Source organism: Takifugu rubripes, chromosome 10 (genome assembly GCF_901000725.2).
Source record: "Takifugu rubripes chromosome 10, fTakRub1.2, whole genome shotgun sequence".
NCBI classification, from domain to species: Eukaryota; Metazoa; Chordata; class Actinopteri; order Tetraodontiformes; family Tetraodontidae; genus Takifugu; species Takifugu rubripes.
This window is the reverse complement of record NC_042294.1, coordinates 6049636-6071701: the sequence shown is the minus strand read 5'-3', so window position 1 is coordinate 6071701 and position 22066 is coordinate 6049636. Positions and strand designations below refer to the sequence as shown.

Below are 22066 nucleotides of genomic sequence, written 5' to 3'. Positions count from 1 at the left end.
GTGAGGGCAGATGTCAGCCATGACGACCTCCTTTGTTGGAGGGGCAATAGACCACCTCACTGCTGCACACTATTGTCATTCATTCGCTCCAGTTGGGGTTTGTTCAGTTTCTACTGGGAGGACACACCGTCCCAGTTCACTCAGCTGCACACCAGCACAAAGGAAGGGAGGAGGGCTGGGCCTGAGAGGTGCAGAGGTGCAGGGAGCCGCTCTCTTTAACACCAAACAAAAAGACATCATGTATGTCTTTAGAACTGGGAAATCAATGGGGTTTTATGTGTTTTCTGCCTATTTTACAGTTTAAAACAAACAGCCGCTGGATCCAAACACAAAGTCAAACCATTGCTTTCATGCTTCTGCTTTTTTTAATCAGTGAAAGAGGACAAATACCAACAATTTTGATTTGCATTTGCAGCCTCACGTTACAGTAAAAATGTCATATACATTTATAAATTAAGGAAGGATGTAACTTTCATTTTATGCACAAATAAGCTTATATCTACAGTGATAAAAATGGCTTTTCTATTTAAAGCATAATAATAATAATAATAATAATAATAATAATAATAATAATAATAATAATAATACCTTGGGGAGATTAAGCTTTAGCCACAAAACAGACAACATATTTTAACACATAAATACACACATTTAGCCAACAATATAAATTATGTAATGTTCATTTAAATAGGCTCGTTATTTCGGATAGTTTTTGTGAGTAAGCAGCATCTTATTTATCCTTCTGTGACATCAGAATCTGGATTATTTTAGGCTTTATTTCTGCGCTATGACCCCTCACTTCCAGGGCCTGTACTCCGAGTTTGGGATGGTTAAACTGGGGAAGGGGAGGTTTTGTCCGCAGTGTTTCTGTATCGTGGGCTTGTCTGTGACTGTAAACAGGGGATCCTTCTGTAAACCATTGTGTGGAGGAGACGGGAGACCTGAGCTGTCCAGGATTTCTGCAGAAACAGGCAGAAGTTCACTGAAAAATGCGATAATAATTCCAGAAACACGGTTAATTAAGCTTGCCATTTTCATTTAATTTCCTGAACATTCGGAAATTAATTTAAAAGTCAAGAAAATTGCACTGTCTCACTTTTGTGGCTCTTGATGTGATACTGGAGCTCCAGGTCCTCCTGGAACGCGGCGCCGCACAGCTCGCACGCATGCGGCTTGTCTCTGGCGTGGGTCCGCCGGACGTGGCTGTCGTGGGCGGCGTGAGAGGCGAAGGCCTTCCCGCAGTGCTTGCACTTGAACGGCCGCTCCCCGGAGTGCTGGCGGATGTGCGTGCGCAGGATGCTGGAGGCAGTAAAGGCCTGGAGGGAGAACACGAGGAATAAACCTTAATCTTTTAAATGCATTTAATTTGATCCATAAAATGTATTCGTCAATAATTAATTATTGTTTAATCGTTATAATATAGAACTATTATTTGGGCTGTAATAAAAGTGTGTCTTTTTAGTATTTTAGTCGTGAAATTATTTTTTCAGGTCTGCTTTTTTTAAGGAAATTCCCGTTTGCAAATAAGACTTCGGCCTCATTTGTTTCAATGATCGGGAGGAGTAAAAGGAGGATTGGGTTGAACAAGAACCCTTAAGAAAGGGGGAATAAGCAGAGGTTTGGGTTTTTCTTAAAGGACAAACGAAAAAAAACCCGCCCTTGCTCATTCCAAGGCCGTAAATACTCAGTATAATCCGAGCGGACAAAAGGGTGGGTGTGCATCTGGCGATAATTAACATGTAAGTGTCTCCTCGGAACGTGTCCGTCCACAGAAACAATAACCCGGGGCCGGGGCCAAATGCGCCGTGGATGCCCTAAATGGCTCCAGTAGAGGAGCGGAGGCCTGCGGGTCCTGGGCCTTTTCATGAGCCAATAATCCAGGAGAAACGGTGCCAAGGCTCGATCCACCGGACATAGACGCATTGATTTATTTACGGAATTTTCGCATTTATTTATTTCTGATGTATACATAAAAATGAACTTCTTACCTTGTTGCAGTACACGCATTTGTATGGCCGCTCTCCGGAGTGCACACGCATGTGTTTGTTGAGACTGGACGATTGGGAGAAACTCTTCCCGCACACGGAACACTGGGAATGAAAACCAAAACACTGAGGAATAAGAAAACATTCAACATGTCGTTGAATTTAGTTCAAAGAGCTACTCAAAATGAGCCTCGTTTCGTTTAATTGTTCGTTTTTATGAAAAAAAAAAAAATAGAAAAGCAAATTCGAAAAAATAAAATATTGCTATGGCAACGTCTCAGGAGCTGTCCGTTCAGCACCATCAATTTGGGGGGAATTTTACTTCTCGGGCTGCGGGGTGGTCGAGAAAAGGCTTCCTTACCTTGTGGGGTCTGTGCTTTTCGTGGACGTGCAGGATGTGGATCCTTAACCGGTCCCTCTTCTCGAACGATCTGTTGCACAGGTGACAGGGGAACTTCCTGTCGCCCTGGTCCACGCAGCGGGTGTACTTCAGGTGTTTGTCCCGGTAGTATTTATAGGCAAACACCTTCCCGCACCGGTCGCACTTGAAGCCCTCTCCAGCATCTGGAAGGGAACCCCCCTTTTTTTTTTAATAAATATGACATAAATCCTAAAAACTCTGGCGGCTGAAGGTGAGATTCTGACCTTCAGTGGGCAGCAGCGCATCGCTGTCCTCTCTGGCCTCCTTCAGGGTGAGCGGGATGCCGAGAAACTGCATGTAGCAGTCGCCGTACCACACCAGCAGCTCCTGGCCTGGCTGGATGTCTTTGCAGGCCTCGTAGAAAATCTGCCCCTCCACCTGCACGGCGATGAGGTTCTGCTCGTCAGGGAACCGGGCGCACTTCACCAAAGACATCCAGTTCCCTAAACCCCCCCTGCCGTCAACGAAATGGCTCAACTTGCCGTTTTCGAACACCTGAAAGCAAAAAAAGTGGATAGGTGAGTTTAGAATTCGAAGGAGGGATTCCAGGTGTACAACTCCGAATCCTGGAGCATTACCTCCCACATCAGAGTGTTGTCATCGTAGGTTTTGATCTCGCTGGTGTTGACCAGTTTCCCCTGGAAAGGTCCGAAGCGCGTCCCTTTATGGACGCTGCGAGCGTCCGCGAACACTCCGCGGTGGGACAGGTTTCCCCAGCACGCCTGGAGGATGGTGAGACCTGGAGGTCCCAAGAGTTACACCTCAAACGGGGCCGAGATGGGACGCCATAAAGGTGTCGGGGGCTTACCTTCAGGGAGCTCCAGGGCCTGCTTGTCCAGCGGGAGGGGGTGCGAGTCCGACACTGGAGGAGACAGTTTTAAATGCGCCGCGCTCTAATGTGCGAAATGAGGCCGCCGCAGTAGAGGTCTTACCTGGCTTTTCGGGCAGCGCCACGCCCGATATGGCGTGACCCACGCTCCTCTCCTGGTTGCTGGAGTAGCCGTACAGCACCATGAACAGATCGTCCTCGGTGAAGTTGTAAGAGGTGCGCGTTTTTTTAGGGGACGGGTCCGCGATTCCAAACCGGTAGAAGCTCTCCTTGGGCGGCGAAGTAGACCCGGAGGATGAGGTCGACCTCTCGCTGGAAGGGCTGCTGAAGTCCGACGACAGCGGCCCGGCTGCGTGTTCGGTCACTACGGCGGCCAGCTCCTCCGGTTTGGAGTACAGAGCGTGACCGGGCAACATCTGGCTGAGGTACGGCAACCCGGAGGCGCTCAACATGGGCTCCTGAAGGACCGGTGCGTGCTGGGCGCCATGGCCGAGGTACGGTGGGGCTCCGCCGTGCAGGCTGAGCGGCAGATGCGCCGGGGTGTCCGACACCAGCCGACCGAGGGACTTGAGCGGGTTGAGGAGGTTATTAGTCCGCGGGAAGAAGTCCATATAGGGGTTATGGGGGCCAGGGAGAGGGCCCGGGTAGAAAGCCCGTACGGGGGTCCCTTTCAGCATCCCGCCGTGGTAACTCCTGTCCTTCAGCATAGCAGGGATGCTGGACAAGGACACGGACATGACAGCACCGGGAGGTGAGGGAGGGTTCGAGTCCCTGAGAGAGAGAGAGAGAGAGAGAAAGATAGCGAAGTTATTAAAGTTTATTGCAGGAAACCTAAAAAATAGGAACACGAAATCAAACCAGGTAGCCAAGAAGTAAGAATTAATTTATTTAAGTAATTAAATGTATTTAAAAAAAAGAAAATACAGGAAAATTAAAGAGCCGTGATGTAAAAGTCTTTACTTTTGAAGAAAATTCTGCGAATAAACGCGCGTAAAATAAAATGTCCACTGCAGCTGACGTTGCAATAGTTCCAGCTGAGAGGTTCACAAGCCGGACACACCTCGGGTGTTCATCTGAGGCTCTAAAACGACCACCAGAATATGATGCGGTCTTTCCAGGGGAAGCGTTTACCAGAGAACCAGTTAGACAAATCAGGGTCATGACACTAATTTAAGGCGCGCCGGCCGAGAGCAGAGGTCACCATTAATGAAGCTTTGGATAGACTTTACGATCCTTATAATCAGGCCAGAGAAGGACAGCAGGTAAATGGTGGAGTGAATTTCAGATAATGTAATAATTTAACTCTGATATTCAGACAGAATCGGCTAAAACAAGCGGCTACGCACGAGGTGTAAATGAGTTTAAACTCATTTTAGAGGAAACTTACCTTGTTAAATGTGCTGATGATTTACAGCGTTGTCTTTAACATCTCCTGAGGCTTCTGCTTCTACCTTGCTGTGAATAAAGAATCAGAGAGGACAGATCTCCGGACCGTTGCAGGGTTTTCCCTCATGCGTGCGCGCCTGCATGCGTCCTCGGGCTGTTCCGTGTCTTTATGATGGTCTGTGGTCATCTGAGGGCACCTACTGTACACGACCAGGTCTACTGGAGATGCTTTGCCTGCACTTCCTTCCTATTGGCCGAGAAACGGCCCGGACTCATGCATCTCAATGGCCCCGCAGGAGCGCATCTCTTCAGGGACGGCCCACCGCTTTGACGTCTCCACGCCGGCCTTTCTCGCTGCCACACAATGCAATTGATTGAGATGGGTTTTCCCAAACATTTCCATACGAGGAAACACACCCCAACACGCGCATACACGCTTGGATTTTATCGGAGGGACCCCCCGCGGAGTACAGTTATTATCTGGAAGCGTCGCATTAGGAAGAAGAAATCTTGGTTTAACCAATGAAACTGTTGAAAGCCCAGACTTTTTTTTTTTCCCCAAGCCATTTTAGGTCACTTCCCGATTTTGTGACAAGGAATGTGCATAATTCCCCACAGTTAATCCCCAAAGTTTAGAATTTTAAAGACATCTGTCTATGTTTTATTACATATGAAAATACAATAAAACAAAGACAGTCATAGGAAATAACCATGAGAGTGAATATTGCAATAACAGAATTCTTTATTTACAAGGCAGATAGCATCAGCGAAGCCATATTTGTTCACAACTTGCATAACTGTGGATTTAACTTGTCTTGTATAGCTAATTTTGCATAAAACGCTCACACACACTATGGATACAAAGGTGGATGCGGCACAGTGTGACTCCTGTGAACAAATGCAGAAAAAAACAGACATCTTGGGGGGAAGAAAAAAATAAAAAAACAGAAGAGTAAGCTTTCTCCAGAAAGACCATACATTAGAACGACATATTGCTTTAATGTCCATATCATTTTCCTCCCAGACAAAGAGCAATTAGGGGTTGAATGACAGTTTCCAACAGAACAGAGGTGATAATGACGGCTGAGCAATGACGCACCCATTCAGTTTTGTACAAATTTATACAGACAGAGGCATAATGTACAAGAACGGACAAAATCTAAGGCATTTTGCTGGGGTTTTTAGCATTTCAAAGTTGCATCGTAGCTCTGAGAAATTGTCAGACAATACAAAAGGGCGTATCATTTTCTTTCCTGAACCGTTAGTTTAAAAAAAAAAAAAGAAAAAAAAAAGGTTTTAGTGGGTGTAAATCCTGCTTGTTTGTAAGGGGCAAAAATTAGTGATTTGCACCTGTCCTCATTATAAATGCTAAAAAGGAAAGACGTGCATGCTACCGTACCACATGGCTTTGTTTTGTTTTTAAAAAAAAAAACCCTTGACAATCTTTGGAAATTTGCAAAGGGCTGGGAATCATTCTTTGAAATGGCTTGGAAAAAGGAGACTCCTGCAGATACAATCACGCATTTATCCCGCAGCTTCGAATTCAATTAGATAAGAAGCAACTGAGGGTTTAAATCCTACCGAGGCGCCCTGAAGATGCAGGCATGGTGATAACACACGCCACCAGTCACAAACGTAGTCCTTAATTGTCAATACATTCAGAATGATTCACTTCCTGTTGCTGCGGGCCACCCTGTTAAATGACATCTTCGTGTCTGGCCGGGAAAACAAAAGCTGGTAAAATTCCGAAATCCAATTCAAATACGTGGATTATTTGGCTTTTTCAAAGTCTGTCCTGGGTTAAAATGGCTGATATAAAAGTTGACCGTTTCCTTGAGGAAAATGTACTTTTGAGGTTAGAAGTTGACGTGCCTTAGGTCAAACCCAAACCCCTGGTGCACGAGAATGCCGCGTCATTACTGGACGCTCTGTAGTCGGACTAATTGCCTGAGGTCATAAAATATGGCTAAGTGTCTGTCAGAGCAGGTCTCACAAACCATGCAGTCTTAACTCTGTCCTCCGCTATAGAGGAGCGGCTGGAGGAAGAGAGGGCACGTGTCAACAAAAGGGGGGGGGGGTCGCAAACTCCCTCTGCCCCCCCCAGGCTTCAGCTGCATAATCTAACAGGAACGCTGTGTGTGGCTGTAGAATATCTTGGTACAAAAAAACTGCAATTTAAAAAAAAGAAAACGAAAGAAGAAAAAAAAAGGTTTAATACTGCATCCAACAAGGAGCGAAAAAAATGTCTTTTTTTTACTCAGGAAACTGTACAAAAATTACAAAAAGAAAAACACGACTAAAAAAAAGAAAAGAAAAGAAAAACAACCAAAAACCCAAGAGTTTCTCAAGTAATCATTATTGCTCGTTTACATCACACAAGAACAGTTTGCACCTAGCAGCTCGTATGAAGCATTTTTCACTCCAGACAACATAGAAAGCACACTTCTTGTTTTTTTTGAGTTATTGTATGGCTGTGTTGAAGTGATTTTTTTTGTCTTTTTTGTGGCATTCTATGCTAAAGGCAGAGAAGCAAGCAATAATCTGTACACTGTATACACAGCAAACTATACAAGCATTACATACGTCCCGCCCCACCCCTCTGCATCGTACCAGAACCCCCACCTTCCTCGAGGAAAAAAAAACCCAACTGCTCCTCTTCCTCGAGCAGTCCAGACCACATAGGGGGACCATACGGAACAAAATAAATAGGAAAGGAAAAGGTTTACTTACTGTTATTTACAATCTCTGTAATTCATTTTAAACCATATATGATTTTGACATCTTCTGAAACCCTCAGGACCAAAGCATAATCCGTTATTCAGATTAATCGTAGAAGTCTCTCAGAAAGAGTACAGACATGACAGTTAAAACAATAAAAAAGTGCCTCTTTCACACTTGCAGAAAGATCTTTTCTCATTGCTACCAAGATTAAGAATCATCTACAATAATTAAAAGGAATCTATACAGAAAAATAAAACTTAATTTAATACACTATTTAATCCTTTCCACTACATCAGTCTAGGCATACAAACCAGCCCCCCCCCCCACTCAGAAACCATTCTCTGCAGTGTTTTTCAAGTTCAAATTTTCAACCACGTCTTCATTTTACATATTCTCGTGACGGAAACACACCTGCTAGCATAGGTCCTTTGCACAGGTCCTGGAACGTGACAGCGAAAAAGGCAAAACCGGCTTGAGCTCCGTCCACGATTCTGATCATGACAAAGTGTTTGCTGCCACTTTGGGACGATGGAACTTTTCGTAAAGGAACGGGGGACGACAGAAGAAAAGCAACGAAAGAAAAAAAAAAATCAGTGTAATCGATCTTGAGATGAGATTGTAAAATGGCCGATGTCCAGTGAGAGGAATACATTCATCAGAACATGAGTTCCCACCCACCGCTGCCCTCGTGGGTCAGTGCCTCCCCCCCCCCCCCACCACCACCAGGAGGCCCAAAGTAAGTCACACTACGGTGAATGCGGCTGGACAGACTGGCTCATTGCAAGGCTCTCCCGCTGGAGGTTCAGGCGTGCTGTAAAGAGATCCTCCGCTCCTCCGCGGCCGTTTCCAGGCTCCGCTGTCTGCTCAGGGCAAAGGCTCCTCAATCTGGGTCGGCCTGGAGCTATCGTGGGTCGGGGAGACGGGTTGAGGGCATGGCCTGGCTGCTCAGTGGGTTATGCGTTTGTACATGTTTAAAGGGCCGATGTGCTCCGTGCACCAGCTGATCTCTGAGGTTCAGGTCAAGAGCTCCATGAGGATCAACAGTATTTCTGGGGAGAAATCGGAGTGAGTTGAACAAATCAATGAAAGGGAGAAATCATTTCATCTTCTGGATCAGAAACAATGCGAGAAAAGCGAGAAAACCAGGTATAATCCCGCAATATACAACTAAAGCACAGAAGGCTGCACTAATGGCCAAAGGGTAAATAATTGAAATTATCTAAGTGCCAATATATTTCAATAATCCTGAGAGGAGGATGAATCAAGAGACAGATATATTGGTATGGTACAACAGTCTGAAGTGCAGACAATCAAAGGCAGCGTTGTGCTTAAATATTTATGACTTAAAAGCATCATGGCGAACAACGGCGCGCTCATAAGAGAAGGGAGACGATTAACTGGGTCGGCATTAAACAACCGTTGACGAAAAGCCAAGACAGTCCAGGCTTTACGCGTCTAAGCGGCAGAGATGGTCTGGCTCTAAAGTGCCCCGCTGGTGATTTCATCAATGTCCTCTAAGTTCAAGGGAAGCCTCACAAGTCCAGCGAGAAAAGTTAAGTAAACTACGGAGTCAATTATTCACTAGTGTAATTGGCCAACACAGGCAACACTCAAAAGGAGAAAGATAAAGCTTTTAGGTTTTCTCCGTCCCCAGATCATGCGGATTGCTCTGGTGTTTACCTGTTCTTGCCCCATGGAAGGCAAGCCGGGCGAGGGCCCCGAGGCCATGGACGTGACGTTCATCTGTCCGGCCATCTGGCCCATGCTGCTGGTTGCCATATTGGTAGCCATGGAGACGCTGTTGAGGTTCATGCCATTGCTGTTGTACATGTTGTTATTCTGCTGGGTGAACTGTGGAGATGTCTGCTGCTGTGAGAACATACTGTGGAGAGACGACGAGCACAACGGGTCAATAAATGTTCACGTTTAATTAAATCAGACACTAGAGGGTTGATTGAGCACGTTTCTTTACCTGTTGCCTGCCATGTTGCCTTGTGGCCAGCCATTCATGTCAGGAGAACCCTGAAAAGAAGCATTGCCTTGGCCTTGCTGCATCATCGGAGACTGTGCGTGGGCCATGCGTGGAGAAAGCAGAGGGCTCTGTGGCGTGCCCGTACCTCCGAAGCCTCCATCTGCCTGTTGGCTCATACCTGCCGTAGACGCACCAAGACAGTTCAGCAACAGCAAAGAAGTAACTTCATTCTAAAATACTGAGCGGTGGTAAAGGTTAGTGCTCAATTCAATGCAAAATCCATGAAAAGTAAATACAAAAAGGACAGGAGGTCACATACTACGTGCATACAAGGAGGGCAAGCAAAGCAGGAGGAATGCATTTGGAGTAGGGAAAAGGGAAAAGAGCATGGAGCACAGAATTAGCACAAATAATTTAGCTAAGCGGTATTATATGAGATCATTTCATAATAAATATTCATGGCACCACCAGACTCAGAGGCAAAGGTTTGTTTACTGCTCATCTTTAGAATCAAACGTCTGCCTACGCTATAGTGCTCGTGTGCCCCCTGGTGGCGAAAGAATATAGTGATTTCAATTCGATTTCAATTCCGTTTTTTAAATAAAATAATTTAAAAAAAAATATATCATTGATCTTCACACAAGATTAGAATCAAATGCCTTCTGCCGCTAAAAGCATATGATGCTGTGCAGCTTGAATAACAAATATGCAGAGACAAAGGCAAACAGACACACAGGAAGTGGAGTAGAGTGTGGTGGCAGGCAGGGGGTGTGGGAACAGTACCTGAGTTGGGAAACTGAAAGGCACTGTGCTGCATTTGGGGGCTGAGTACGGCCCCGTACTGTCCGCCCATCATGTTTGTGTTTCCCATCATCATCTGTGAGGAGGAGGAAGTGGAAGAAGAGGAGGTGCCATGCAAGTGGAGCTGAGGGTTAGGGGGGAGAGTGGGCAGGCTTGGGGAGAGAGGGGAGGAGAAAGGGCTTGTAGGGGGAGGTGGCGAGGCCAAGCCTGTACTGGTACCGTAGCTGGGAGGGTAGGGGAATTGCTGAGGGTTGGCCTGGGGAATCCTGGGGTTACTAATGCCTCCAGTGGCCATGTTGGGGGGCAGGTTGAGGCCCGGAGCCCTCATGGCAATCCGCTGCTGCTGGACCTGTTGCTGCTGCCTCTGCCTCAGGTGATTGCTCAGCATCTCCCGCTGACGCTGTGCCAACATCTGAGCATTGATGGTCCCCTGGAAGTGGGAGAAGTAATGTAGTACGACAGGTAAACGATCAGCTGAGCAGCCATTTCTGATGTAAACCTAAGACCCGTCTGCATTCTTATGTGACTTCGCTGATGCTTACACTGTGCGAGGGGACAGTTATGTATGACTGCTGAATTTGAAGGAAAAAAACATGTTTAATGGTCAATTGTGCAATAATTAGACAGAATGGTTTGATCCAACTGGGTAAAATTGGACTCGAGTGTTCAGCATGCACATATATGACAGCAGTGGCGCTCGTACCTGGTTTGGAGCACTGGCCCTGAGAGGTAGGTTTACATTTGACACGCTACTCATCTGAGTTATCATCGGTTGGCGATTCTGGTGGAATAAAGAAAGAACTTCAACACAACCAGATTCCTGTAATAAAACCACTTCAGCAAATACCACTTATAAATACATATATATGATCAAATGATATTGAACTGATAACAATTCTCATTTGTCTTTTCTAAAGCACAATTTCAGATCGAGTTAATCATTTCAATGCAATCAACCTCAGGGCAGATGGAGACACAAAACTATCAGAAATGATTAACTCTTATCTGTGCGCGCAGCAACTAATCAAACAAATGGTTACGACAGAACGGCTGAACAATCAGTGAGAAGAACCAGGGCACAGCAGACATGCACGCACCTGTTGGGACTGGAGCCGGTGCTGAAGCTGCATCCGTAGTGTGTTGGGCTGGTTGGGGACCACCCCTGATGGTCTGAGTCCAGGCCGAGCCTGCATCCTCATCATGGGGTAGCCTGGCCGTGGACCCATCTGGCCAGACATGGGATGGAAGCATTGCTCTTGCATAGCAGAACCAGGGTAGCCCCGGTGGGCCATGTGGGATGCTGGTGGACCGAATTGCTGAGTGTACATGGGTGGCTTCTGGTCTATCATCATGGATGGGTCCTGTGAGAAATGGTCTAGTTCTAGTGACTGGTTCTGAAAAGGTAGCCACAGGAATATACAGAAATAAAGCTAACAACAGCCTGTCAGTGTGAAGATGTCACATTGAAAGGCTGTAGCTCACCTGCTCAACCAGAGCAGGGATCCCCAGAGCACGATCCAGCTCCTCCAGACCGTCAAAGTCTTTTAGTGCCGTGTACAGTTGGGACATCAGAGCACCCTCATCGACTCCTGTGCCATCGCCAGAGTTGAGCTCTGTGTTACAAAGCAAGTCGTCCTGGGGCGCAGCGTGCACGGGCCTGAGTTTAAAAAGGAAAAAGACAGCGGCTTCATTAGTAAATACTTATTTTCATAACCATTACGAGGGAGGCGTTTTGTTCGTAACCATTACATTTTCCACATTGTGTTTGAACTACACGCTATAGGATTAACAGACGTTCATTCAACTTTGCAAATGGTTAATGGAAATGTTCTACAGTAGGAGAAGAGTGATAAAAGAAAAGCCCAAAAAACAAAAATGGCATTAAATCAGTTTAGTACCTGTTCTGATTTGCAAAAGTCTGATCAATAGGCATCATGCTTTCAGGCCAAGGTGCTGTCTGATTGGGTGGAGCCTGCTGCTGAGTGAAGTTGTGGCCCGCCATTCCAATATCCATATCAGGTTGAGCTAAATGGGAGGAGAAAGAGAAAAGATAAGAGCACGATCTTGCTAAAGAAACAACAAAAATAGCAGCAAACCACTGCGTTGGTTCTATAAGCAGTACACTAGATAACCAGTAGGTGGCAGCCTTTAACAGCAAACAAAGGCGATGTACAGTAAAACGGGTGAATTAAGGTCTCTACAGCAGTTATCTTAGGTTGATAGTTCAGGAAGGGGGGGCTTGAAAACTGAAAACAATATACCACATATGCTAATAACTGTCACATCTGGAATCTCACGTATTATCTCTTTTTACTCTGTAATAGATCATAAACAAGCTTGAACTGAAGTTAAACAGGTCTCACCATTGGCCATAAGTGGTGACTGAAGCATTGGTCGAGGCTGGCTGGTGGCCCTCATGGGAGCAGTGTTTGCACCTATCCTGCCTGGCATGACGCCTTGCTGTGTAGGGCCGGATTGCCCCAGAGGAGGGGCAGAAGCTGAAGCCCCCCAGCCCTCCTGCAGCTGCTGTTGCATCCCTGGCCGCTGACCACCGGCAGCCATCATTCCTAGAGAAGCAAACGCACACAGACAAGGGACATGGTGACAAAGGCCAGTGGGCAGAGCAGTGATTCTACTGATGGGAGAATAGTGAGACGATATCAGGCAAAAACCTGCATTTATTCAAAAATAATCATGGAATATGTGAATGCAAAAGAATTTTAGTTGTGCAGCTCTAGCCTTGCATGTTAGAAAAAATACTTCCTGCCAAGGTTTTCAAAGATAATGTAATCACCTTGAACTGACCACATGACCGCACCCAGCACCCTCACCTGTGTTGACCATAACGGCCTGGTTCGCCATCATGCTGTGATTTCCTGTTATGCCTTGCTGTTGCTGCTGCATGACAGCGTATGGGCTTGTGGCCCTTATGGGGTACTGTAAGGACGCTGGCTGTGGGGACACATTCATGTCCAAAGACCCGCTCCTCACAGGCAAACCCCTGCCTGGCTGGCTTGGTCGTACATTCCCAAAGTCTGTAGGTAAAGAAATGACAGTGTGGTAAAGGTAAAGAACAAAAGCATCCAAAGGCCTTTTGTCTTAAGTTGGGAATATTTTCTGGGAATAAATTCAAGACGTGAAAAGTGGAACACTAACTTTATTACTTTATGCATTAAGTACATGTGGGACTTACTGGATGGGCCCATGCCGGCTGCTATCCCCCTGTGTTGCTGCTGTGCTGCTAAAGCAGGATTGGATTCAGACATCTGCAGGATGTCGTTGATGATGTTCTGTTTATCCATGGGAGTGGGCAACGTGACGGGCCGCAGCTCGCAGAAAAGCTGCGACTGAGAGTTCTGCAGGTCGTTCAAGATGTCATCTAGTTCGGAGGACTGCAAAGACAAGAGAGGAGAAAATGGGAAAACAATTAGGCCGTAACTGCTTCTTCACCTGTAGACACAATTATAGAGTGTGCACGTGGAGGAGTGTAATTGCTGTGAGAGAGCATTTCCTTTCATACATGGAAATAATGGCAAGGCCTTGTTCAGAAAGTGATAACCTCTGAAAGAAATGGGCCACTTGATATTGAATCTAGGCCACACTTCACTTTGACTTAGATTTTCATCTCTTACCTAATAGAAACTGCAAAGCCACAACTGCATCTGCTTCATAATGAGCAAGAACATAACGCTGAATAGTGATGAGATAGACGAGCCAATAGTAGTTGATGACAAAATATGAACTGAAACAATGATGTTGGAGTTCGTGCTCACACTTGCTGAGAATTTCTTACCACCTACTTCTTTTTAGCAGCTTCAGCCAGTATTGACATAAAACAGAAGATGGAATGAAATTGAAACACAATTTGGAAAGCCGAGCCGAGAATGGTTCTGACTACGCACCATTTGGAACCAGTGATGGCTCCTGATTGTGTGTGATACGGTAAAGCAGAGCGTTATAGTGATGAACACTGAACTAGCTGCTGATGTGTGAGACAATGAGCAGCAGCAACAATATTGCTAGTAGCACTTGCAAGGTTGTCAGAATGGCTGATGGATGGGTCATTCTACTGTGGCCAAGGACTCCAGCCTGCATGCTGGAAATTTTAATATTATCTGCTCTTCTGTCTCAGAATCCAGCTATAAACCCCAATATGGACAAACTGCCTCACAATTCCAATCATGTCATGATGCAGACAAGCATATAGGATATATAGAGGAACTGGGAAGAGCAGCAGAGAGGAGGGGGTTGTGGGAGAGAGAAAAGCCCTAATGAGGTCAGGAATGATGTAATGCTCTCGCTTTGCTCTTTTGCTCCTCTACTACTTCTTCCACTGTCTCTTCTCTCATATAGTTGCTTCTACCCTTGATGGGCCCTGTTTCTATCAATCCCAGTTACCTTTTTAATGCACGTCTTTAGATGTAAACCCTGTTCTTCTGCACAGCATGCTCTGCTCAAACTGCAGGAAAGCTGCATAACGATTACACATTTATTATAAACATATGATTGCTAACATTATTCATATTAGGGTCCAGAGTCTAGACGCACACTGAAAAGCTACTGAAGAGACATGTCATCATCAAAGAGGACAGTTACCATTAAAGTCTTCATGCACTGAGCACAAATAAACCCAACTGGAAGCAAAGGGTTCCAAATGCTGCCAGATAAATGTTCTGTAGGCAGGATTGCTGTGCCTTTGACCTAACCATTTCTGTTTGATAGGAAGAGCGAATTGTGAAATAGTGTGAACAAAACAGAAGTGCCATGTAAGGTAAAGGGAAGTCATCTGACCCATAATCCTTCTGGCATACTGACACCTAAAAAGAAAACAACTCGATGCAAGCATGTAATTTACTGCTTAAATTGCAATTTCCATTTTGGTCCTGCAAAATCCAAAAGTCTAAAACGCTGACATTGTTCTGTAAAAACATACGTAGGCTGAGAGAAATGACTACCCCTAACCTGAATGTATACATCATGAAAATTGTAGATAATTCTGTCTTCTCCTTGACCATGCACCCGCTCAGCAATAAGCAAGCCGAGCCCCCGCTGCTGAGCTCTGCTCTGATTTGTCATTTAGCCCCGCGCCTGTCATTAATAATTCAGACCTCAAACAATCAAGGGGAGGGGAGAGGTGGAGGATGGAAATGTAGCAGAGAGAACAGTAGGTGAGGTACAGAGGAACACAGGAACTCTACCTAGCACAGGTGTGCATGGCTCTGAGGAGGAACTACAGGCCAGCTCACACATGCTGGAACAGCTTTAAAACAGGTGATTGTAGCGTGGAACAAATACTTCTGTGAAGATCTGGAAACCATAAAAGGTTGTGTGTGGGGGGTTGATTTCCAGGAATAAAACATGTACTTAAAACCTTTGTTTCTTTCCATGTTCTCTTCTATTGTATCTCATATGGAGCTCGTTCAACAGTTACACCACTCCCTCGACCATCTATCTCCATGGTAGCAGAGAAGAAACGTAGGAGCATATGGCTTGCCGTTTTCACGCTGCCTTCGGAGGCTGGGCTCTCCTGGGGGCAACTTCACCTTTCTCTATCCTCCTTTTGCAGTTCCATCAAGTCCCAACAAATACGTACACATGTGTATCCAATAATAGAATGAATATAGCAGCACAAGGTAACATTCAGGAAATGGTACAGAGAGGAATACAGGCAAACAGTATGGAAGACAGATAGAAAGACGGACAGACAGAGACAGATTTTCTCTAATTTATGGTTCAGCAGTCACGACTTATAGCTGCAGCTCTTTTATCTTTAATGTATTTAGCTCAGTGCGTCAGTTTCCTGTAAAAAGTGTTACTTATCATGGAGGAAAAAACCCCCCACTAATATGCAAAGAATCAGCTAACTGAAACCTCTGCTATAGAGAATTTGAGTTTCACCAGCAATTCTTTTCTCCTCTGCTCTCTTTCAGCATCAGCAGGCCTGACCGGAGTTCAGTGCCAAACCTGAGGATTCTGGCCAAACTTGAAAGGATCAAATGGCTGGAGAACCACAGGGGCTCCTTCCAAATGTCACAGTTGTTTGAAGCTGGCAGACAACTTCTCTATGCCCAAACTGCCAACAACAAGGCAGTGAACGGAGCAGATGTGTTTAAAAAGAAAAAAAGAAAAATCACGCGTGACGTCTTAAGTGTATATGACAAGACTGTACATCTGAAGGGGACGGAAGTTTTGCTATGAATACCATCCCCTTGAAATGGCTGTGCTGTTTCGCGGGGCCATCCTTTGTGGACATGAGACTTTGTGAAGCTAACATCTGTTACCTAACCCAGTTTAAGGCTGAGACAGAGGCAAGTGGAGCGGTGCAAAGTTTAGTGTCTGAAATGGCTGCTTTTGCTTTTTAAGGCTGTTCTGGTTGTTTCATTACCCATCAGATGATTCAAGAAGAGATTTTTGTAAAAACGTACCTGTTCGGCTTGGTCATATCCCGCGTCCTGCTTCTCCGTCTTGACAAGAGCATGTTTGCCACCTTCGACCTTCACCTCACCTGGCTCCAGCTTTGGAACTTTGTCCTTCATTACAGTGTCATCTTTATCCAGCAGATAGCGGAGCAGAGCATTGTCTTTCTTCTTGGGGCTCAAAGGCTCCTGTTTGGGAGTAATTTCTGCCCCTGGGGCTGTGCCACCAGCACCCTGTTCTTGGTTTAGTTCTTTGCCTGTTGCCTCTGCAGTGAGTTTGGCAAGATCACCAGGGGAAGTATTGTTCTGAAGCAACTGGTGAAGAATCTTGTGTTTTTCTTTAAGGGACGAAGCATGAGGGTTCCCTCCTGTATGGCCAGCCCGGGCTCCGGTTCCAGGTTGGTCCTTACCTTCCCCTCTAGAGCCAGGTGATAAGGGGGTCTCCAAAGGCTCTGGCTTCCTGGTGAGCAGCTGCAGTAGCTTGGTGTGGCTCTTGTCATGAAGACGACTGTGAGCATCCGGGCCCTCAGAGGGCCCTTCTCTCTCTTCCTTGGGTTCAGTAAGAGAGCCTTCTGTCTGGCCCTGTTGTTGCCCCTGACCTACTTCAGAGTGAGGTCCAAATGAGTCTCCGCTGTTAGGAGCAGCAACGACGCCTCCTACGTGTTTTGACATCAGTTGAGCATTTACCCCCGAACCTTGTGTGACTCCAGCGGGGGAGCCTATTTTTCGATCGGGAGAACCCAGCGTGTGCGCATGAGGACCCCCGTGCCCCACGCCGTGGCACTCGCTCAGGGCCTGCAGAGCTGACAGAGAACTGCTTGTGTAGCTGTTAGCATGGGTGCCAGTTGTGCCACCACTCCCTGCACTTCCAGGACCACCACACATCCCCACTGGAGAATGTGACTGCAGACCTGTTACACGAGGGCTACCCGCTCCCCCAGGACTACCTCGGTGCCTGGGTGACAGCATAGAGTTCTGTTGAGGTGGATGGGGTCCACCAGCTGGGCTGGGGCTAGCACGAGATGGACTGTTCATCCTCCAGTTAGGGCCCTGCTGCGGTGGCTGCATTCCCGTGGCGTGGTTGTGAGGTGGCGGACAGCCAAATCGGTAGCCCTGCATATGTCCTCCCATGGCTGCCGGTTCTCTGGGACCAGTTGGGCCTGGAGGAGAAAAAGGCGTGCTGTTGCTGTTGAAAGAAGTGTCTTGGCCCTGAGGACCTGAACCTGGCAAACTGCCTGGGGTTGGGGGAGTCATGGATGGAGTGGAGGAGTTTATAGGTTTTGGTGCCATCCCTGTAGCCTGACTGCCAGGACCCATGTCCTGACCCATTCGACACACGGTCTGCTCCCTAGAAGTTGGACACACAAATGCTATAATTAGCTTAACAGAATAGCAGTACAATCTTTTTTTGCAGAAATCTGCAGAGACAGAAGGCTTTGGCTGGGTACACAGTGCACATTACAGTCAAAATTAGAAACCATTATTACTGTCCTTTTATTTCGTTATATAGTCATTTGAAGGCAGATTTCAGGACCACGTATACGGCAAATCTCAGATCATTAGTTTACACACAAACTATTTACACAAAATGTAACAAACAAGGGAGCGGGGCTCCAACAGGCCAACGCTTGCAATCCAATTCACGCATTTTGATTTTTCTCTTCCTGGCGAAGACGGAGACATACCTCTGAAGAATGTGCAGCGACATGTACAGCTGGGGCTCGTTGGTGGCGGGAGATCGCACCAGTTTGCTTTTAGTGTGGGCTGACACAATGGTTCCATCAGACAAGGAAAAACGGTAGATGGGGCTGAATGCTTGGCCGTGTCGCATAACTAAAGAAGCATAACAATATGCCTTTACTGTATGTCCTGTTGTTCTGTACTGTATAGGAAAAGTTACACTAAATACTCCCACTTTGAGTGGGCATCATTACCTTCCTGATGATGCCTCCTGGCAAAAGACATTTCTCCGTCATTTTGCAAATGGAACCTTTGGATACAGCGCCTCACCAGATCTTCCCAGCCTGGCTTCATGGATGCACGCAGCAGACTGGTATCCAAGGATGTTATTTTACCTACAAGATTAAAAAGGCTAATTATTAAATTATTTACTGCTTTCAAAGAAAAATGTTCAGTAACACCTGTGTAAACTATCCATATGCATATTTTAGTTGCGTCTTTATGGGCTGGCTATATGTGATATGGTTGTTTGGCATGTTTTAAAATAACAGCACGATTGGCTTGGTGTACCTTGCAGGTCCTGACGTGTGGTGAAGCTCTCGTGCGTGGGGAGTATTGGTCTTTCTTTCATAGGCACCCTGCGAGCTACGCAGATCAGACACGACTGCAAATCTAGGGGACACAAAGGGAGGAACACGGAGAAGGTGTGGAGGAAAGAATTGATGAGGTGGATATTAGAAAGAGGACAGGGAGGAGGGGATGGGGGTGGTGGTGTGAATGATGGAGAAAGGAGGGACAGAAAATGAAATGCATGTTATTCCCAGGCAGCATAATTAATATAGTTATTAATGAGCATGGGGATCGTGGCTCTGTTCCTCTCATAAAGAGCAGCAGAGAGCTGGCAAGGGGGATGATGAAGTGTGACATGGGGGGGCCGCATGTATGCACCGCTCAAGTTGGTCTCACCTGCATGGTCACATTACACGGGAGGCACCCGGCGTAACGTTACAAAAAACTGCCATAGCTCAATCATGACAGCTGCACACCAACACACACACAGACAGACACACACACACACACACACACACACACACACACACACACACACACACAAAAACAGTTTTGGTCCTGTCTGACCTCGAAATCAACTGGCATCAAACTTTCCTGTGTCGCTTGCATCTATAATCCCACACTTGCTTCTGGCAGTACTGCATGCCAACGTTGACATGGGTGAATTACACATGCGGGAACTTCTTATTTTGCCTTATAAATAGAGCCACTTGGGTGGTCCAGGCCTTAGATCTGAGAATCCTTTAAAACATTCTTGGCCCTTTATAGATCTATTTCATCCTTCCTGTTTCTTTCTATCAATAGCTGGACAGATATTTGTAACTGTACTTGTAACTGTGATTGCACCTTGTCACACACACACCCACACACCCACACACACACTCTTTCCTGGCCTTGGTCCTGCTCACTCTATTTGCCGAAGTACGGTTGGCAAATGACTTTTATGCAAGGAATGCCAGAAAGGGGAAAAGACAGATTGATATTAACTCAGGCAGAGCCATTGTATTTTCTCTACAGTTTTGTATTGAAAACTAAAGTGAAAATAGCATTTTGGTCATTTTAGCGTGGCTTTATTTATGATGGATATCTATTCAAATATTACAGTGAATGTCTGTAAGATATTTATACCAAACAAAGATGAGTTTAACATCTGCACAGCTTAACAATTCTTTATGTTTATATTTAGCCTTTACACGCACATTATGTATATTTTATTTTCGAAAATGCAGAGGAGATGAGCAGCCACGCTCAGGATGGTGCCTATTTTAGGATAATGTTAATAACATGTATTTTTCTCTTCTTACATACCGTCACCTTCCTCCTTGATGGACTTGGGCTCAGAAACGGCGAAACACTGCATTGTCTCGTATTTCTGCTGCTGCGGCTCGTGCTCGTGCGACTCCTCCGGGTTCTCACTGTGAGGGTTGACCAGCATTCGGCAGTTGAATGTGTGGCTGTTTCTTCTGGGACCCTCACTGGACCACGGGACGCCATTCACTGCAGAGAAAGAAAGGAGTGCTGATGAAGCTTTTTCAATGTGGCTTCTTGTGAAATTTATTGCAACCAGATACTAAACAACAGTGAGACAGGGGAAGTGCATTTAACAAGCAAGAGACGATAAATTTATGCAAGCGAAAGACACGAAGAGAGCAAGACAGAGAAAAACCGAAAGCAGAAAAAGTGAGAAAGTGGTTGCTGGGTAGAGCTCAGTAATGAGCAGTTGGAACACGGAGCCCTCTGCCATCCATCCGCAGCCATGTATCACAGCCAGGCCTCCATATGCGCGTCCACTACAACATCTTAGCCAATCTTCTTCTCTATAACACTTACACAGGCGTGAGCAAACACGCGCAAGGGCTGCATGTGCAAATGCATGTAAGCAGATCTGTGGACACACACATGGCATGTGCAGCCACGCACAAAGTCCTATAACACTCCATCTGGTTTGTGATCTCATTCGCTGCATTGATAATCTCCCAGTATCTGGGACACTGATCATTTCCAGGGTAGTCTGTAGTGCCGCTTCCCCACCCAGATGGCTCGGCACTCAGACCTCAATCCGGAACACCAGGAGAAATGAGCAAAGTAAGAAAAGAAGGGACTTAGAAATAGCTTCTGACAGAGGGCTCAAGCGTATCTTTAAATCAACCCTTGCATGGTGAAGGTGCAGCAGCAGGATGCAGAGCAGAAAAAGAAGTGACAAATAAAAAGCCAGATCTGACAGAAAGAGGGGGGGGGGTCTTAAGGGAGTTCTCGGGCAGTTTTTATGAACTTAGAGGTAGACGGCATTTTTTCCCCCCTGAAGCTGGGAAGTGGGAAAGTGAGCACATAAAATGGGGACTCGTGTATGTGTCAAAGTAACACAACTGTGGAAAAGAGACATAAAATAAATGTGCAGGGAGTGATAATGTCAAGAAGAGATGCCAAGTGAGAAACTTAATTAGCTGCATAGGAAGGAAAGAGAAGCAGGAGTCTGAGCTCACAGCAAATGAGATGAAGAACCTCGTTGGTGTATTCGATTTTGTGTTTAGTGTTTTAATAAAACTGGCATTATCAAACAGCTTCCATTGCTAACAGTTATACATCTTAGCTCAGGAGAAGAGGGAGGATGTGATTAGAAGCAAGGGGAGGATGCAACATGGAAGAAAACAGGGAAAGTGTGACACACCAAAGCTGCAAATAACAAAAAAATCCAGAAAGCAAATAAAGGTTGGGTGGGAAATAAGCTTTTGGCTCACCGAGGGACTTTGGTAGGAGGTTCTTGATGAACTCGGCATGATCTCCAACATGCAGCACGCTGTAGACACTGGTGTTCATGAGCTCCTCCTGGTTGTAATGCAGGTACTGGGTCACATTCTCAGACACAAACACGATGTTGCCCTCCATGTTAACCACGAAGAAAAAGCCATCCAGGGCCTGCAAAGGTGAAAAAGGAAATGCTTTACCTGTGTGTTTTTTTTAGACAAATGCAGTTTAATATCTCCATCAGGGATTTTGAAATTTGGGTTTCAACAGCAACAATGAAATCTATGAATCTTGAATCAGTAGGGTTGTACATGCCCCTTTGTTACTAACAAACATATGCACAGCACATAACTCGAGCTCCTTAATGGATGCAATAAGTACATCGTGTGCTGGCTGCTTCCATCACTCCTGCGGATGCTCAGGATCAGTACATCTGACAGGAAGCAGGATAACAGCATGTGTCTGTAGAGACCTAAGGATGTGAGGCAGGAGGAACCCTTAATTGAAAAAATACAGCCCCGGGTCAGCCATTACATGCAA

The 22066-nt window shown here is 46.0% G+C and overlaps 2 protein-coding genes across 5 annotated transcripts in view; both read right to left on the bottom strand.

The window, feature by feature from the left end:
- Nucleotides 1–466: 466 nt before the first annotated feature.
- prdm14 (PR domain containing 14) lies at nt 467–5185 on the bottom strand. The gene is made up of 9 exons (XM_003967980.2): nt 4623–5185; nt 3339–4006; nt 3215–3268; nt 2985–3145; nt 2631–2901; nt 2347–2549; nt 1989–2090; nt 1097–1316; nt 467–959 (listed from the first exon to the last, which is right to left on the bottom strand). The coding sequence occupies exons 2-9, from the start codon at nt 3970–3972 to the stop codon at nt 796–798; spliced, it is 1809 nt and encodes a 602-aa protein (XP_003968029.2). The 5' UTR covers nt 3973–4006; nt 4623–5185; the 3' UTR covers nt 467–795.
- A 154-nt stretch (nt 5186–5339) lies between these two features.
- The window catches only part of ncoa2 (nuclear receptor coactivator 2), a 35511-nt gene continuing 18784 nt past the window's right edge, over nt 5340–22066 (bottom strand). For 3 of the 4 annotated variants that reach the window (XM_011607914.2, XM_011607912.2, XM_011607913.2), the window contains exons 6-22: nt 21520–21697; nt 20090–20278; nt 18782–18883; nt 18466–18606; nt 18217–18364; nt 16541–17879; nt 13309–13507; nt 12947–13150; nt 12479–12682; nt 12014–12140; nt 11598–11772; nt 11213–11476; nt 10819–10896; nt 10098–10545; nt 9315–9492; nt 9023–9224; nt 5340–8391 (exon numbers count right to left, since the gene is read on the bottom strand). In XM_011607914.2, the coding sequence (XP_011606216.1) occupies nt 8380–8391; nt 9023–9224; nt 9315–9492; nt 10098–10545; nt 10819–10896; nt 11213–11476; nt 11598–11772; nt 12014–12140; nt 12479–12682; nt 12947–13150; nt 13309–13507; nt 16541–17879; nt 18217–18364; nt 18466–18606; nt 18782–18883; nt 20090–20278; nt 21520–21697 (4188 nt within the window). In that variant the 3' untranslated portion in view covers nt 5340–8379. The remainder of the gene's footprint in view (nt 8392–9022; nt 9225–9314; nt 9493–10097; nt 10546–10818; nt 10897–11212; nt 11477–11597; nt 11773–12013; nt 12141–12478; nt 12683–12946; nt 13151–13308; nt 13508–16540; nt 17880–18216; nt 18365–18465; nt 18607–18781; nt 18884–20089; nt 20279–21519; nt 21698–22066) is intronic. The other variant, XM_029842497.1, reaches the window with a different exon arrangement.